This window comes from Kogia breviceps, chromosome 13 (assembly GCF_026419965.1).
Source record: "Kogia breviceps isolate mKogBre1 chromosome 13, mKogBre1 haplotype 1, whole genome shotgun sequence".
Lineage (NCBI taxonomy): Eukaryota > Metazoa > Chordata > Mammalia > Artiodactyla > Physeteridae > Kogia > Kogia breviceps.
Genome location: NC_081322.1, coordinates 30,029,809 through 30,049,517, shown reverse-complemented (window position 1 = coordinate 30,049,517; position 19,709 = coordinate 30,029,809). Strand labels below are relative to the sequence as shown.

General features: G+C 39.8%; 1 protein-coding gene across 2 annotated transcripts in view; it reads left to right on the top strand.

Moving 5' to 3' along the window:
* The window catches only part of GPR63 (G protein-coupled receptor 63), a 275,965-nt gene that overhangs the window by 56,217 nt on the left and 200,039 nt on the right, over positions 1 to 19,709 (top strand). The window contains exon 2 of one of the 2 annotated variants that reach the window (XM_059083001.2): positions 869 to 6,449. The exons of the other annotated variant lie outside the window; for it this stretch is intronic. Coding sequence (XP_058938984.1) covers positions 1,019 to 2,278 — 1,260 coding nt within the window. The 5' untranslated portion in view covers positions 869 to 1,018 and the 3' untranslated portion in view covers positions 2,279 to 6,449. Of the gene's footprint in view, positions 1 to 868; positions 6,450 to 19,709 lie in introns of those variants that run through there. 2 annotated transcript variants of the gene reach the window in all.

Below are 19,709 nucleotides of genomic sequence, written 5' to 3'. Positions count from 1 at the left end.
TATTCACACCTGAATATTTTCCTAATCATCTTCTTTAGAATCCCCATCTTTATTTCTTGGTTGTCATCTATCAAGTTGCTGACATACAAGTCTCAGGGAGAAGAAATTGAGAAGATAGAAGTATTTGTATCAGAAAATAAAGGGTGGAAATGGGTGCATGGGAAAGAAGAGAGAATAGGAGAATCAAAGAGAGCTTTAGAAGAGAAAGAAGTCTTAAAAATATGACGTTTTACAGATAATTTTTCTTCTCTTCTTGAATAACTTCTCCAGTACTTATGTGGTGGGATTTCTTGGAAGAAACACTTACAAATTAAATAGAAAGCCAGGAAACTGTTTCAGACCCTTTATTGGAAATTACCTAGTGCCTACCTGTGAAAGTGTTAAAGCAAAAGTGTCTGATTATCATGTGTTAAATAGGATACTGATTTCAAGGTTCTTTGCCAACTAGTTTTGTGCTAATGTAAAAATGGAATACGAACCTGTACCAAAGAGCTATCAAGAATACTCTCAGAAGAACCATTATTAATAAAATCTGTATTAATAGTGACTGTGGAAAGGCTATGCTGCTCCTGGAAATTTAAAAGAAAAATTAACTGTAAAGTTATAATTTTTGCCTTTAAGGCAGTAATACATTTTCATTCTTTTCACTTTCACTTTATACATGAATGTCATGAAATTTCCATTGTAGTTGACTAAAAATGAAACAATAGAACAACAGTACTTTAGTGATGACTAGGCTAGAGACTTAAATATTTTTATAGGGTTAAAAAAAGCACAAAACTGATCCTTCATGATGAAAAGTAAGAAGTCAAATGTTATTTACAAAACTCATTCCCATTCATTTTTTGTGTTTTGGGCTTGTTTTCAGGCAAAAGGACTCCTATGGAAGATGGAAATCTTTGTCCGTTTTCCAGAGTGTGTTTCCAAGCCCATCAGTGAAACATGATACTGCTGCTCTGTGTTGAAATACTTGAAGAACACCTACATCTCTGCCGGCGCCTTCCATCTTGCTGAAACCATGGTCTTCTCTGCAGTGTTGACTGCGTCCCGTACTGGGGCATCCAACACAACATTCGTAGTTTACGAAAACACCAACATGAATATTACGGTCCCTCCACCATTCCAGCATCCCGACATTGGTCCGCTGCTTAGATACAGTTTTGAAACCATGGCTCCCACCGGGATGAGTTCCTTGACACTGAATAGTACAGCTGTGCCCCCAACACCAGCAGTTTTAAAGAGCCTAAACTTGCCTCTCCAGATCATCCTTTCTGCTATAATGATATTTATTCTGTTTGTGTCTTTTCTTGGGAACTTGGTTGTTTGCCTCATGGTTTACCAAAAAGCCGCCATGCGCTCTGCCATTAACATCCTCCTGGCCAGCCTGGCTTTTGCAGACATGTTGCTTGCAGTTCTGAACATGCCCTTTGCCTTGGTCACCATTCTTACCACCAGATGGATTTTTGGGAAATTCTTCTGTAGGGTATCTGCCATGTTTTTCTGGTTGTTTGTGATAGAGGGAGTAGCCATCCTGCTCATCATTAGCATCGACAGGTTTCTGATTATAGTCCAGAGGCAGGATAAGCTGAATCCCTATAGGGCTAAGGTTCTCATTGCAGTTTCTTGGGCAACTTCTTTTTGTGTAGCTTTTCCTTTGGCAGTAGGAAACCCTGACCTGCAGATACCTTCCCGAGCCCCCCAGTGTGTGTTTGGGTACACAACCAATCCAGGTTACCAGGCTTATGTGATTTTGATTTCTCTCATTTCTTTCTTCCTACCCTTCCTGGTGATACTGTATTCATTTATGGGCATACTCAATACCCTTCGGCACAATGCCTTGAGGATCCATAGCTACCCTGAAGGTATATGCCTCAGCCAGGCCAGCAAACTGGGTCTCATGAGTCTACAGAGACCCTTCCAGATGAGCATTGACATGGGCTTTAAAACACGTGCCTTCACAACCATTTTGATTCTCTTTGCTGTCTTCATTTTCTGCTGGGCCCCATTCACCACTTACAGCCTTGTGGCAACATTCAGCAAGCACTTTTACTATCAACACAACTTTTTTGAGATTAGCACCTGGCTACTCTGGCTCTGCTACCTCAAGTCTGCATTGAACCCACTGATTTACTACTGGAGGATTAAGAAATTCCATGACGCCTGCCTGGACATGATGCCTAAGTCCCTCAAGTTTTTGCCGCGGCTCCCTGGCCACACAAGGCGACGGATACGCCCCAGTGCTGTCTACGTGTGTGGGGAACATCGGACTGTGGTGTGAATATTGGAACTGCCTGACGTTTTGGGTGATGGTTGTTCTTTATCTGACTTTGAATTTTTTTCTCGTGGCTTCTCCACTTAAACTATATTGTTTTTCATAGGGTGTGTGTGCGTGTGTGTGTGTGTGTGTGCAGTGTAAAGAAAGAATGGTGATTAGTTATAAGTCTGTTACCAAGGATACACAATAGGGAAGTGATCACACGTGTTACCTCCAGGGTACAAGAGAAATCCTTGATTTAGGGTGGGGAGATGGTTTTCTGTTCCTTTGATTGATTTTGTTTTTCTAGTAGGAATCAGGATTGTGCTTTATTGAGCCTGCAGTTACAGTGAATTGTAGGTATTCTGTATGCTGCTAAGATATGCTTTGTTGAGTTTATCAATTATTTTTCTCTGGAAGACACTGCTGCTTTTTGCCATCACATTGGAGCCAAAAACTACATACATCTCAGTAGATAAATATTTAGTTTTATTTAAAAAAAATAACCCAAGGGGGTTAGTGACATTTTAAAGGTCATGAATATTTACTTTGGTGCACTTTAAGAAACAATATACGAACTAATTCAGTCATGTTTTTCAGAATTGTTTTTATACATGACATGTTGTACTTTAGGAAACATTGCATTATTTCTAGGAAGATAGTTTTTAAAAAATGTTTTGTCTGTATGTACAGTTTTAAAAGAGGGAACATAAAAATGAAGAACTTTTTCTAAGCCCAATAGTGATTCTTTAGAGCAGTAGGGCAGAGTTGAGGAGATGGAGCACCCTTGCAAATTTAAATGGGATGCAGTGAGGCTGTGGCTGCTGTGGGCTGTGGTTGCTGTGGGCTGTGGTGATTCCTTTTACCCAAGGATTCTCTGAGTCCAGTGGGGAGAAGGGGCACCATTTCCTAGACGTCTGCCATGTGCCAGGTCCTGTGCATCATTTTAACCTCACAGCATCCTGTGAGGGAAGTATTATTTCTTCCTTTTTGCAGATGAAGAAGGCAAGTCTCAGACTAAAACCCTGCCCAAGGTTAGTGGTAGAGCTGGGATCCAAAAATCTGTCCGAGTCCTGAGACTGCATTTCTACTGTACCACACGGACACCTCGTTCAGGTTCAGGTTTGGACGTTTCCGAGTCAAGAGGGAACTATGTGTATCCTTTTATTTTCTTTTAGACGAAAACCTTCTTTTTAAAAACAGCTTCATTTTTTGTATTACCAAAAGAAATGTGAAACCATTACAGAAAGTCTGGAAAGTAGAAAAGAAAAAAATAAAATCATTTATAACTACCTTTTTAGAGCGGAACTAAAAATCTTAGGTAAGGGTTTAAGGAAATAAGGCAATTTTTTGGTTTGCAAAACAAGTGACAATTACTGAGAAGTTAAATCTATAGGTCTTTGCCCTGTGCGTTTAGATGTTTCCAGTTGTCCAACTGTATTTCTCAATGTTCTGGGCAGAACAGCATTGTTGCCCCAGTGCTTGCCCAGAGCAGAGCTGGCTATTGAAGAATGTGAATGTGCTCAGAGGCGTGTCTCCTGTAAAGAGGTGAAGATAAGCCCTGGTCTGAGCCTAGAGCAAGTTTTCATTAAGGCAGGTCTGGGGTTTCAAGTTATTTTTCTCTTGATGATGTTCTGCCTCTCCCCCACCCCAGGTGCAACCAAGGCCTTTGGTGCCTTTCTCTCTCTAATCATGGGAACACATTATAAAACATCCCCCAAGGATGGGGCTTCAGACTATGGCCATAAGTGCTGAAAGTGTAGCTTCTTGGCTACATCATGGGCTTTATAAATAGGCAAGTTAACCTTGAACACTTTTTGGATTTATAGCATGTTTTCAGAATTATAGTGCTTTGTGACCAGTGGGAAATGAGCCTCTTTTCTTCAGTTGTACAACCAGAGAGTTGGACTAGATGAATCTTCAAGGTCTTGTCCAACTCTAATGTGAGAGTAGAGATTCTTAGAGCCCAGCTGATGTCAATTTCACTCTTTGGTCTCCAGTATTATTTTTTTACATTTTACTTCATTAGATGTTTCTTAAAATTGAATATCTGAAGAGCATATGGCACCATATCAGGAGTCAGGACTTTGGAAGGTGGATGTCATCATGAAAGACCTGGGAAACCCTGCTCTTGAGGTAGTTGTCATGGTCTTGGAACTCATTTTCCAGTTAGCTTCACTTTTGGGATTCAAGCATGTTATTCAACATGTTGTTTTGAGATCATCTTCTGATGATTCTCGCCTACCTCTTTGGCTTCTCATTTATATTATTCACAGGTAAAATTGCTTTTATCCATAGGGATCTTATAGAACATAAACACTGCAGTAGATATTAGTAGCACATTGAAGTGTATCATGCTTTCCACTTTCAATATAAACTAGATTTCAGGCAGATATTAATAACTATATTTGAAATTAGACTTTCTCTGAGGAAAGTCAGCATGATCTGTATTCATCTTACATATTGGCAGTAGGTCTTGAGACTCCTTTTGTGGTTGGAGCTGAAACTGAGCTTTTGTTTTCTTTGTCCTATTTTTATGAGCAATCCTTAGGTACTTTAGTGCTGCCTGGTAGGCAGTGCATCATTTGGTGAGAGCTCTGGGGTGCCTGCTAAGAGACTCAGTGTTTGTGAAAGACAGCCGTGAGGGGCCTTTGTGAGAATTCAGCAACCACACTGAATAGCAGTTCTCTTTACACTGGATCGTCTTGATCAGATGACAGTTTACAAACCATTTCGAACGTTTTTTATTATGTATACATTTTGAAAGCTTTAAAAAAAAGTACTGTGGTGTACCTTTGAAAAAATTAGGTGCAGTATCATATGTTGCCTATTCTTCTATATTTGTTTGAGGGAAAAAAAAATACCACTACTAGTTATCACGATTGGCTGACAAAATCAGAAATGTTTTTGGTTTTGTTTTTCCTTCTGGCGAATAAGTAAGAAGCAGGAAAGAGATAATGAAATATTTGTGGTCAAAGAAAGAGTCAAAAGAAATCCCCAATAGTCTGCAAGAGTGATATTCAAACTTTCTTATGAATTTGTGTCTAAGTATTCCCGGGGGGCTTGTTAACAGTACAGCTCCCCAGGGCCCCCAGAGGGTCTGAGATTGGGCCCCCCAAATGCACACTTTCATTTTGTTGAGTATTTGGCCTGATGCTGATTCAAGCGGTCTCTGGGGCATACTTCAAAGAAACACTCCTGTGGAAAATATATCCACTTAAATATTGTCTGTTTTATCCAAAAAATGTTCGTTTTGTGTTGGAAGCCATTATCTCCTAGTGCATGGATAATCCGCATTGAGAGGAAAATCTGTGTATCATTGTGCCTAATTTGCTGCCCCTTGTGTTAGTGCTGGATCACGCCAGTGTCAGCTTTACTGTCTTTCAACTGGCAAAATTCTGATAAACCATGTAGTTTCACAGAAGAGCAAAAAAGGTGACTTAGTATTTGAAAGTCGTGATTTTCAGGAGTCTGATTCCTCTAATATTTTCTTTTCTCATAGAGAGGTGTCTTTATTGTATGTATCCTCCTAAAGCGTATGAGGGGAATGCAAAGATTCATCCAATTCCTGTTGCTGTGCTTATGCCAGCTGTGTTCAGTGGAAGCATGAGGAAAATAAAATAACCATTTTAATCTAGGTATTTCAGTTGCTAGCAAGGATATTTAACTTAACCTTGATCTTTGCTTTTGTTTACATGACAATATTTATGTATATATCACAGGAAAAATGTTCACTTGCTTGACATTTTATTCTTCCATGATTTTTAGTTTATGTTTAAAGGACTGTTTAATTCAAATTTATTTTCACAACCATAGTCTTCATTGAAAACTCGATTTTTATAATAATAAATGAAAACGTCAAAGCACATGTTTGTTATTACAAGTAAATGGTAGTACAGTTCTTAGATATATATTGGTACTAGTCCTTTGTAATTTAAATTAATTTATTTTACAATAGTACCTAACCTATATGAAAAAACCACTTTGAATTTTGGGTTGCAATATTCAAAATCAAAATGTATAATTATTTGTGCATATTCTTATTAACAACCAGGAAAAGAGCTCCCAATAAGAAAATGAATAAATGTTTAACATTTCTAAAAGTGAAGTTTTTTTAAAAGGACTGCTTCATTTATCTTAGAAAAAATTGTCATGAATAATACTTTCTGTTAAATTAAAATCTGAGTTTAGTTTCAAATCCTGCTTCCTTTGGGTTTTTATTTTCAAATTAGTTCTTAAAGCCTGTATGTGTATTCTAGTTTTAGAAATTCTCAGAGTAATTAAGGATGAAATGAAACTTGGCAAAAGACTATTGGTATTAAGAGACAGTTTTAAGACATTCTGTCTAGGAGAGTTATAAAAATTTTCCTACTAAGTCATTTGAAATTGGATTGTCACTGGCAAAGCAGTGACAATGTTTGCTTCTATTTTGATGAAATGATTTCTTATTGCACTTCCTTTTCTAAAATCTAAGGCCTTTCTAAAACCTACTTTTAAATCTTTAGGAAATATCATTTATTTTTATATGAGTTTCAACTTTTTTGCCAATTAGACATGAGAGTTTTATTTTCTCTTTTTCACTTATATGCAATAGCGAAATATATTTATTTTTAAATTATAAAAGGTTGATTTACAAAGGAAGGTTGTTATTGAATCTATTATACATCTGATAGTTCTTTCTGAAATGGAAAGGTAAGAAAGATATAGCAAAATAGAGGAACCTGTTGAATTAAAATCATTTTCACATCTATCATGAAAATAATTAGCCCCACTCAACTTATTCATAATAAGGAGAACCTTTAGGAGAAGTTTCTACCTTCTATGTCAAGGTGCAGTCAATTAGATTTAATGCAAAAAGAAACAAAAATTTCATGGCTATCTCAGCATTTAACCCAGGGAAGCAGAACTAGTAGAAGATATTTATTAAGAGATTTATTGCAAGAATTGGCTTACATGATTGTGGGGCTGGCTGGACAGATCTGAAGGCCAGAGGGCAGGCTGTCATGCAGGACAGGCTGGGAATCACAGGCACAAACTGAAGCTTGCTGTCCACAGGTGGAATTTCTTTTTCCTCAGAAAAGCCTCAGTTCTGCTTTTGACCTTTCAACTGGTTGAATCAGACCCACTCAGATTATCTAGGATAATCTCTTAGTTAATGTGGACTGATTGTGGACTTTAATCACATCTATGAAATACCTTCACAGCAACACCTAGATTAGTGTTTGATGGAATAACTAGGGACTGTAGGCTGATCAAAGGGACACATCAAAAGACCGTCCCAGTGATGACATCCAAATGTAAAATATAATAAAATCGGGACTTCCCTGGCAGTCCAGTGGTTTAAGACTCTGAGCTTCCAATGCTGGGGGGGCACAGGTTCGATCCCCGGTTGGGGAACTAAGATCCTACATGTTGCATGATGTGGCAAAAATTTTTTTTAAATGATAATAAGTAAAATATAAGTTTAAAAAATAAAAAATAATAAAATCCTTCTATGATGCTGTAGTGGTAGTATAAAAAACTAAGTTGCATAAATCTCAGTGTTGAGATTAATATAATGACCAATATAAGTTTGTTGAAGAGGGTGGGAAACATATTCTGACTGCATTATATTCAAATTCACATAATCACAGGGCACAATATTTATCTCTGGATTTCACTGTAGCTATTGTGAAAGTTCTCAAAAGGAAATAATAATCAATTGATTAGATGATTATGTAAATCAACTTTCTTGCTATGTAAATTTTATTTGTGATACTTGCCAGGGATGATGCCTTTCTTCTAAGAAATTTGAAAGCATAATTAAAACAGTATTAACTCTCAGCATAAAAATATGCTAATAGTAATAATAATAATGGTGACGAGTGCCATTTTTTGTCCACTTACTGTAGTCAAAATACCCTTTATCTATTTTAACCCACAGTATTTTCTCCTTTGTCCAACTGAGGAAAGTATGTTTCCAAGAGATTAAGTAACATTTTCAGGTAATAGCTTAGATTCAAATCTAGGCCTAATGCCACAGTTCATAGTTTTCTAGACCACCTTCCCCTGTTATTACCCAATAACAGAACTGAGTTTCTTTTTTCTTTTTTTAACATCTTTATTGGAATATAATTGCTTTACAATGGTGTGTTAGTTTCTGCTTTATAACAAAGTGAATCAGCTATACATATACATAAGTTCCCATATCTCTTCCCTCTTCAGAACTGAGTTTCTAGTGAGACCAACGTACTAAGCATCATACTAGATGATGACTCCTCTCCATGCATTAGATAAATAATCATAACAGAAAAACCTATACATAAAGTTGTGGATATTAACACAAAACCTAGGTTAGTTTGTTCTTGATTTTAAGTCATTAACTAGATTTGGCTAAGTCAGAATTGAGACCGGCAAGCTGTCTGGGCCCCAGGAAGCCTTGGGTACACCAAAGCCCACTTGGGTTCTAATGTCACAGGACCTTCAGAAACTTGCTGACTGTGGCAGAAATTTGGGGAATGGTTAGATACCCAGACAGTTTCCTAGATTGCATAGATCTCACAACCCCTTTCGGAAAGTTTCACCCTGATGCACATTTGGGTTTCGATTATGTACAGATTTGTCTGAAGTACTATGGGTTTTATATAGTAGCCAAGACTTTGCGAAAGAAGGTGGAGGTGATGAAGTCAGGAGCCCTGGGGTCCTCCTGTCAGCTTTGACACTCCGGCCGTGCTGCCAACCAGGACTCCTTCAGCCTGACATAAAACGGCAGGGTTTTAACATGCCTATTAACTTATGTAAGTAATTAGAATTCCTTAGTTGATTGCATCATTTGTACAAAAAGAAACAGAAAACGTTGTTACCGTAGTTTGTCATATATTTTTGCAAATGATGAAAAAAATTTAATTGTGTAATTTATCTTATTGACCATCTGTTCAGGTACACTTACATTTGAAATTTTGTAATAGTAAATACTGTGAAACTACAGGATCCGTGGTTGGTTGGATTCTTGCCGGAAGAGCCGAGGAGGAGCCGGAGGGCCGACTATAAGTTCTACAAGGATTTCCCACCTTCTGGAGGGGGGAGATCCCTAACCCCTTGTTCAAGGGTCAGCTGTATTCCCTAATAAGCAGATGAAGAAACAGGTTTAAATAATTAAATGACTTTCCCAAATCCTTGCAGCAGTTAGGAGGCAGAATCAGGATTCAAACCCAGCTGGACATCTCTCAGCTCTAGAGCTCTTAACCACTTCACTTCGAGTCAGTGGGATTTTACTGTCAGAGAGAGAAGGGCTGGAAACTGAGCTTGTGAGCTTTGGAAAAAAACAGTAACCAAGTAAACAAAGGCCAGATAAATGATCCTGGAAAGTCTCTTCATCAAATAGATACATTTTTATTAGTAGAAAGAAGAAAAATAGAATGTTTACATTTTTAAGAAAACCTTTTTTTTTAGTTCCTCACCCAAGATTTACCACTGAAAACAGCTGAGCTTGCGGACAAAGGCACATAGGCAGGTCAATGTGAGGAAGCCAGGAGCAAACTGCTTCCCAGTGCGCGGGCAAGCAGTTTATTCTCACTTCGGACATGATGCTCTGAGGGGGCCTAAGTTGGGTCTACATACCCCAAACTTCTCTGGTAACTATTTCTATCACTATCACTTTTGCTTTTCTGGTCTTAACACTGGAAGAACTTTTTCTTCAGGGGTGCTGTGGACTCCTTGGGAAACTGTTAGTACCTAGGGAATTTCACTGTGCTCTCACCCCCTCTTCCAGGATTTATCTAATGAGCAAAGTAACTGCAAATGGCACGGAAGACATTTCCCTCTGACAGGAAGAAAGAAGGAGTCTTCGTGTATGACTTACCCAAAGGTATTTGTAGTCTCGAATGCTGTGATTAACTTGGATTGCAAAACATCACAGTGTTTTATGTTCATCTGTGTGAAGGCTACTATTGCCAAGTAACAGGTTCTGTTAGATCTCTCTCCAGGGCAAAAGGCTTCTCGTGAAAACATTTACAGTAAAACAAGGTGCACATTGAAGGAAAAATAGAGAAATGTAATCTGACAGAGATGCGATGACAATAACAACAAAAAATCAGCTCAGTCTTGATTTCTAGCTTTACCTTTCCCCCTGGAGTTCTCACCTTTCTTTCCCACTAGGCACTAAACTCCCTGAGGGCAGGGCACTGTGCTTGTTTATTATTTCTCCAGCACCTAGCACGGTGGCTCACAGAGAAGGGCGATTCTCAAAAGTCTGGAAATGGACCTTTTGATAATAGAATCTTGATGGTTAAAATCATAATGGACTTATCCAAACCAAGTAGCAAGTGCTAAGATCAGCACACAGGGCTTCAGTCTCCAGGTCCAGTAACCTTCCCACTATATAAACCTGCTTTCTTGACTTAGAGGAGAAAGTAATCAGAAGGTTTTCTGACACTGAGTTTAGGCCAGTTTAGGAGACAGATGTGTGGAGTGGACAGAGCTGGTAAATATTTTTTTTTCAACATCTTTATTGGAGTATAATTGCTTTACAGTGTTGTGTTAGTTTCTGCTGTATAACAAAGTGAGTCAGCTATATGTATACATATATCCCCATATCCCCTCCCTCTTGCGTCTCCCTCCCACCCTCCCTATCCCACTCCTCTAAGTGGTCACAAAGCACGAGCTGAACTCCCTGTGCTATGCAGCTGCTTCCCACTAGCTATCTATTTTACGTTTGGTAGTGTATATATGTCCATGCCACTCTCTCACTTTGTCTCAGCTTACCCTTCCCCCACCCCATGTCCTCAAGTCCATTCTATACATCTGCGTCTTTATTCCCGTCCTGCCCCTAGGTTCATCAGAACAATTTTTTTTAGATTCCGTATATATGTGTTAGCATACGGTATTTTGCTCTTTTTGGCTTACTTCACTCTGTATGACAGACTCTAGGTCCATCCACCTCACTACAAATAACTCAATTTCGTTTCTTTTTATGGCTGAGTAATATTCCATTGTATACATGTGCCACATCTTTATCCATTCATCTGTCAATGGAGACATAGGTTGCTTCCATGTCCTGGCTATTGTAAATAGTGCTGCGGTGAACAATGGGGTGCATGTCTCTTTTTGAATTATGGTTTTCTCAGGATATATGCCCAGTAGTGGGATAAGCTGCTAAATTTTATTTGTTAAACCTGGCAACCCTAAGAGTGGCACACATATGTATATAGTTTTTTGACCCTATAAAGTGCAAGTCATGGCATGGAGGAGGTCCTCTGTTCCTCTTGTTTATGAGGCTGGTCTGTGACTACATCTTGTGGTCTTGACTAAATATGCTGGGGTAGGGGAGGACGTGACTCCTGGTGCAGCTGAGGAGCAGATACAGATGAACAGATAACAGAAGTAAAAGGTGTGTTTTGTAACTGTTTTGTGTAATCTCAGTTTGTTGGTAAACGACTGGTGAAGGTGATATGGACAAGATGTATTCAGTAACCACCTCCATCAGGGAAATTTTGGTCCGGAAAAGTTTTCGATTGCTAGAATTAGACATCCATGCGTTGAATGCCATTTCAACACAAATTCAACAGAAATACGGAGTTTAAATCACTTTCACCATAGTTTTGGCAGGACTGGGAACACATTTTTTTTTTTTCAGCTGTTCTTCCTGATGGGTGCTATAAATAGCTTTGGGGAAGTATGTAATTATCTCAAAGTAGAAGCTAAAGATAAAAAGCTGCTTGAGATTTTAAAGGAACATTTAATAGTTATTATTATGTAACATTTATTAAGTATGCTCACTGTGCTCATTGCCTTTGTCAGGAAGAAACTTGGAATAAAAAGTCAATCCAAGATGTGACATGTATTAATAGACCAAAAGGTATATTATATTAACATGGTGCCAGAACAGAGGGTTGATTCAATAAAAAAGAAAATTTGGGAAACAAAAAAGGCAGCCAGATCAGTACAGTGTTGTGTAGAAATGAAGAAAACTTATATTTAGTAACATATCTTTAAAATACTGGCAGTTTAAAACAAAGATGCATAGCCACATAAAAACAGGTAACATTATGGTATGTGCATGGGTAGTACTGAGTTTTTGGCAGCTAGCTCAGCCTTTTATATATAAAAGGAGTTTACTTACTCTGTTCAATGAATAAATACTAAAAGATTTAAGTATTAAATAAAGATTCATTGTTGGCCGAAGCTAGGTCAGCGTTATAAAGAATGATTTCAGTCATTGGCTCCCGGCTAAGACTGTGATTGCTGTTTAAAGCCTATAGAAAGTCCACAACCAAGTAATCATATTAGAGACGTCTGTCGTTTATTTGATGCCTGCTGAATGATGCAAGTACTATATCTACATAAATACATAATCTCTAATTCTTATAATTCTAGCAGGTAGATATTATTCTGTTTTACAAATCCTTCAAGATTTTAAGTAGTTAGATGAATTTTAAGAGGCGACAGGACTTACAAAGTGGAGATACAGGAATTCAACCCCACGTCTGTGTGAACATCAAAACTTAGGGGTTTTTTTCATGTTGTAGTACTGTCTATCCAACCTTTTGCCTATGCATTCTTGTTTCCTTCACCGTATTTCTCCTTCACTTATGAAGAGTTTTCCTTTAAAACCTGATTGTCCCACTCAACCTAGCTTGGACTTCATGATTTATCCTGTTGCCTCTCGTCCTGCCCTCAGCTTTTCCTCAACTCTTCTATGATCTCCTAGACCTAAGGTTTGGTGATCTGTCTACATTCTTCACATCATCATTTTCGTATATACTAGGTTCAGCATTGCTAAGGCTAAGAACTCCTGTGTGCTGATAATTTGCATAGATGCCAGCCCACAAGATGAATATCCTTATTATGGCCTGAAGTCATGTGCTTCTTATTTGCAGACAAGAAGCTCAGAAAACCAAAGATCCTTATGAAGCATTATTGACCCTTATATCCTCAGAGAATTTCCTAAGAGAACTTCCTAATATAGGGCAGAAATCCAGCCAGGCCAGGCAGGCACACCACTCCTGGAGGCCAGCACCAGCAGAACTCTTTTGAGATCTAAATAATCCAAACAGTAAACAAAGAATGATTCTTTGTGTTGTGGTTCTTCCTGGGAAGAGATTCAGACATGGTGACCACTGCAAAGGCAGGCAAGATTTTGGTAGCAAAGTTCCCAAAGTAGGGAACTTTGGTGAAGTTCCTACTCAGACTTTTAACCCAGATCTGAATACCTCCTTCCTTGGGAATGTTAGGTTGGCCAAGAGATCATGGAATGCCTAGAGGCATGTGGCTCTTGTCATGAGGTCCTGATTGTCTCAGAAGCAGGGTTTCATGAATGTTTACCCTCTTCTGCAGCCTGGGTGCTCATTTGGGTGCTTTCAACTTAATCCCAGGCTGACACAAAGTAGTATTTATGCCATTAAAGGGTTTGGAATAACATGAGAGTGAAAACAGCAGTTCCTTTCTCTTCCAGAAAGGGTCAGTTACCCCCAGAAATATACTCAGCAATTAATTACTAGCTTATGAGAAAACTGAAATCTAAGGCATGGATACGGTGAGGAAGTAGAACATGAGAACACTGTCAATGTGTGGCAGGTGCAGACCAAAGTTAAATAAAAGAATTTGGGAAATGATTGAACCTTGAGAAATGGGGTTTGCAGGAATTAGGCCAGTGAGTAGAGGCTTCAGGAAGCTAATGGATAAAGAGCTGGCTATTAAAGATGAGGGCTGGGGCTTCCCTGGTGGCGCAGTGCTTGAGAGTCTGTCTGCCGATGCAGGGGACACGGGTTCGTGCCCCGGTGCGGGAAGATCCCACATGCCGCGGAGCGCCTGGGCCCGTGAGCCATGGCCGCTGAGCCTGCGCGTCCGGAGCCTGTGCTCCGCAACGGGAAGATGAGGGCTGAAGTTGTTTGGATTTGCACAGAAAATGGACCTTTGCTGCCTTCATATCTCTGTCCAAATCCTGTACCATGTGCTCTATTTGTCTCCATGGCCAGCAACCCAACTGGCTCACAGGCCTCCTGACTCAATCCCCATTACTTACTGTGTTGTGAATGGCTTCTTTCCTTGGCGCTGACTTGTGGGAATGCTTTCCTGGCATTTGGTTTTGCTTCCTTCTTATACTACAATTGAAATTCTTTATCTATGCTTCCTCAGGCCATCCTGGACAGTCGTCTCCCCTGGTCTAACCGTGACTCTAGGTGTTATTATCCTGGCCCGACAAATGTGACATGAACATCAGTGGGCATATTCATTAAAGTAGCGCTAGCTTTTTTGACAGCAAACTCCTCAAATCAGTATCTGAACAACAATAGTTTCTTTCTTTTTCATATAACAATTCAGTTTACAAGTTTCTGGTCTGGCTCCAAGTAATCATTCAGGAATCCAGGATGATAGAAACTACATCTTCAGCATGTGGATTCCAATGTGCCAATATCCAGTCAGTAGACTGGATAAAAGTACCATGCCTGGACACCTGGGAGATTTTTATGGGCCAAGCCTGGAGGTGGCATTCATCACTTCTCCCCCATATTTCATTGGATAAAATTTGGCCATATTGGGTACACCTTCTTGCAATGGAGACTGAGAAATGTGGTCTAGTTGTGTAACCCCTGATGAAGAAGAAATGAGTTTTGGTGAAAACGGTGTTTTCTGCCACAGTAGAGCCATCCCAAAGAGAAGAAACCACCTGAGGCCATGGGCTTCCCTCACTGTTTGGTAGTGACACAGGACAATTACCCCATATGCAGGCCCAGCTTCCCTTTGATACTCCCAGCAGAAAGACTTCCCCTGACATAGTCTAGCACCTAGATTTCCTTATGCTATTAATAAACTCTATATCTGAGGCTGTGAAATTTATGGGTGAGCCAGAGTGAGTAAAAATCTTGATATCTTGGCTGAGAAGAGAGACAAATAGATGAACAATCCCACACTCATGACCAGCCAGACTCCTCCTGCAGCACCATGCAGGATTTCTGGAAATGTTTCAGGCCACATCAGGTCATCCGACCTGACAGTAAGTGTCTCCATCGTCTGTCTTCTGTAAGGGGACATCAGACAATGTGTTGCTGTGTATAGGAAGGAGTTCTGGTTGTTGGTATACATTTTATTTCACAACGAGGAGAACCTGAATGTCTCAGGAATGCTTTCTGGACACTTACATGATACTTACTTGATTTATTAGTCTAGGCCATAAAGTCAGTTGTCTATGCATAGAAAGTGAGCTGGTAAGCCAGCCATACAGTCTCACTGGCTGAGGACTGGAGATAAGCCATGTGAGTGGAGGAAGCATGTTGTTGCCATATGAAAGTGCAGTCGATGGGTATGTCTACAGTTGTACCCTAGAGAAACCAGCTACTTCTGTAAATATTCCCCTCCCTCTATTCAGGGTGCCCTTTACTTAGTGATGGGAAATGTGCAGCTGCTCTAGTAAGTGCAACTGTTGGTTTTTCTCTTCTCTTCCTCTAGCTTGTTCTCCCCTTCTCTCTTAAACCAGTGGATTCTGGGTGCTCATGGGACTGAGATGAACTGGGCACAAACCCATAGAATGGGAGTTGTAGAAAATCCTGTTTTCTGGATCCTGGTGCCTAGGCTCAACTGCTGAGCTGCCCCAAATTTTGTGCAAGTCTGAGTATTACCACTGATTCCCACTGGGGGATGGACACTGGGGGAGGGTGCATGACCCATGAATGTCTGGGTGGTAAATCACATAGAACCCCTGGTGCTGGAGGTCAGCCATATGACCACACAGGCATAACATGTAAAAGTGGATCTTAAACAAACTCATGTGTCTATGACCCTAGCCTTTGTGCAAACTCATTAATTAGATTCTCCTACCTTCTGACCATATTTCTTAATTCTTCCACTTATGAATTCACTATACTTTTAGGATCTGATGCTTGGCCATAAATTCCTGTTGTAGCTCCTTGATTATGATTCATATTATGCTCCTGGAATTGTGGCTGCAAGCTTCCTTGGGAAAATATTTTTGCTGGTCCAAGATTTCCCCAAGATTCCTGTTGATCACCTAAGCCTTAATCTGCAGCTCTCCTGCTGGGGCTTCCTGGGCCTCAGGAGCTGAAGATGGGCATATGTGACCATTTGAACAGATAGGACAAATCCTCAATGAAGGTCAGTGCCCTAACTTGCCTGTATCTTGATTCTTTTGCCTCTAAATTACTATATTCCAAATATTTGTGTGTATGTGGGAAAAGCCCATTTAGCTTATTAAAAGTACAGAGCCCCAACTGAGACCTAGTGTGTCAGAATGTTTAGTAAACAGTTTGGTCCCTATTCTGTTTTCTAGAAGGTACTCTCTCATCCACTGCTTTCCATGGCTACATCTTAGTGGGTACTGGGGAGAATGAGCTATCTATTAATATCATCATGGGACATTCTACTTTGAGCTAGTAGAGTTTCAGCGTCCTGGGAGTTGATTTAGAATTCAAGCAAAGCAACTTCCTTAACTTAGGAGACTTCCCACCCACCACCTCCCTTTCATTCCCTGGATTTCATGGGCTAGCAACCCAAAGTCAGACATCATATCAAGGCATAGCTTTTGAAATATGAAACTGGGCATGGGAATTTCAGTCTCTCAGTAGCTGGTGTTGCGTTAGTCTCAGACATTGGCTTATGCACTTGACTCTCAACTAAATGGCTTTCATTTTGGTCTCTGCCTAGGGAGAACATTAAACAATAGCTGTGGTATGAGTCACCAGTAATTTGCCTCTTGATCCTAGGCTCCATCCCAGCTTCTTCTTTGCAATTAAGTTAGTTGTTCCCATTGTCAGTCATTCCTAAAGTGCATGACAGCAGATAGTTGAGTGGGAACACATCCCAATTTTGTCTCCTGGAATAACTCTTCCCTGCCTTTTCTGGCAAGAACCGTAACTGACAGCAAAGCATTTCATCTTTTCCAGCCCCTGGTTTCATTGCACTGGATTTTTAGCCAACTCAGATTGCAGGCCACAGGCAGAAATCATTTCCATCAGCATATTCATAATTTTCATTCCTTTCTGCTTTGAGATGGGCCAAATTTCAGCTGAGCCTAAGTGAATCTTTTCATTGTAGGACCTTACAGAAGGGCACAATAAATAACACTCTTATCTCTTTTCTTATCAAGTCTTTTATTGGGAAACTTCAAGAGGCACATGGTCTCAATCCCAAGATATAAGAGTAAATATTTTTCTACTCCTCATCAGGGATTACCAATTTTCCTGCCCAAGATGGAAAGTCTACTTTCTACCCTACCTTTGCCTATTCCATTTTTTCCCCCATTACTTGCACTATCCTACTTCTAGTTCCTATTCTTTTTTTCTAAATTCTGTGAGGACTCTTTTCACTTGTAAGTGACAGAAAACCACACAGTCTGGTTTGGGTCTAAGGAACATGCTGTACTCTGGAGCCCAGACGTGCATGGGCTAAAAGTGAGGGGAGGAATGAATGGTTCTCCAAGAGAGAAAATGGGGTACAGTGATTAAAAGGATGGTCTATCAATATTGAGTGGTTAAAAATGAACACATTTTCATTACATTTGGTTTCTCAGCTGAGCTGCTAAATGCTGCTGGAGACTATTACACAACCCTAAAGATCGGTGACATTTCAAGTTCATGTTCTTCAACTTTATTTTGACTTCAGTCCTACTCAGTGAACTTTTTTTTTTTTTTTTTTTTTTTTTTTTTTTTTTTTTGCGGTATGCGGGCCTCTCACTGTTGTGGCCTCTCCCGTTGCGGAGCACAGGCTCCGGACGCGCAGGCCTAGCGGCCATGGCTCACGGGCTTAGTTGCTCCGCGGCATGTGGGATCTTCCCGGACCAGGGCACGAACCCGTGTCTCCTGCATCGGCAGGCGGACTCTCAACCACTGCGCCACCAGGGAAGCCCTCAGTGAACTTTTCACATTGCCCTGTTCATGTGTTTTACAGGTTCCAGAAATAATTATTCCTAACCTCACCATTCTTCCTTAGGCCCAGCTCCCCATTCAGCAGATTGCCTTGTCTTTTACTTCCTACAGGAAATTGTAGGATAAAAGGTGAGACCTCCCTCAACTTCCTGTTTCTACATATGCAAGTTTGTCTATACTGAGACCACTTTTACCTCCTTTCCTGCTCCTGTGTCCTCTACTTCAGCCTTCTCTCCTATAAAGGAAACCTCCAGTTATCATTGCACCCTCTCTCCTATATTTGCAAAGTCTTCCTCTCTATGTGCATTTCTCTCACAGTCAGAGCTGGATCTACCTACCAGAAAGCCAATGCAGCTTAAATAATCTTCAGGGCTTCTAATTTGCCTGAGCCCCTTTCAAGGCTCTGGGTGGGACTCAGTGGTGTAGTCACATGATCATATGTATTTGCACAATGTGCAAAAATAAGATATATTAATGATAATATTTCTGTATATACTTTCTCATTCACTCTAGGACCACCATGTCCACTTTGACTCACCTTCTGTCACATTTCCTTTGTGTTTTGGAGGGAAGTAGGCATTTTGGGATCCAAATTGAATTGAGGACACATTTTATTTTAGATTTAGTGGGATGAGTATACAGTTAAGTTATTGCTAGCAAGACTAGGGTAGGAATGGCTTCCAGGAATACTCCCACTCCTCACTGTGCTGGCTCACAACTGCAATGTGATATGAAGGTGCTGTGCGAATGCATCTTTTGGTGCCTGGCACCGGAAGTATGAGGATAGTGGAAGAGAAACAATATTTGAAGTATTTGGAGCCAGAAATTAATCTGTGGAAAGTTCTTTCAATCTTCACATATGCAAAATTATAAGTAGAGAATTCAGTTCTCATTGAAGCCTAGTAAAAGCAGAAGTTCTCTTTCTGTTGGCAACGTATTAAATAATACAATAAAAAATTCAGCTTACATATAAGTTTCTTTGGGGATGGAAATAATGTGAAGGAGAATTTATCAGAATTCCTATGTTTGCAACACAAACATTTAGCAGTATTACAAATGACAAGTGTCTATGTCGATATCTCATGTTTTATACATTCCAAACATTAATATTAAAAAATAAATTTTGAGCAATGACATCAGAATGACTGAATCATCTTCTTGTTATCTCTATTAAGATGTGTCCCCAATTCAATGTGGGACCCCTCTATTTTTATTTTGCTAGATGAAAAATGGAATATTTATTTCAAAATGTATTTCTTTGATATTGGACCAAACAATATATCATATCTTCATTTGCCTTTTCTATTTATTTACATGTGATCTATGTTGCCCATTTTTCTCTCTGGGTGATTGCCTTAGCAATTTGTAAGAGCTTTTCTAATGTACAGAAGACATAGCCTTTGCATCAGTTTCTCTTGCCTCTGGCCATCTGCTTTCGGATATTTAAACCACTTGCTGACCTTCCTGTCTCCCCATGTTCTGCCTTCTCTCTGTTTTCTTCAGGTCTTGAGCATTCCTCAGGTTAGTCTTCTGTAAACTTCTCCAACCCCATTTGTCAATGACAGATCCTTTGCTATCTGTTCCCAAAGCATAACTCT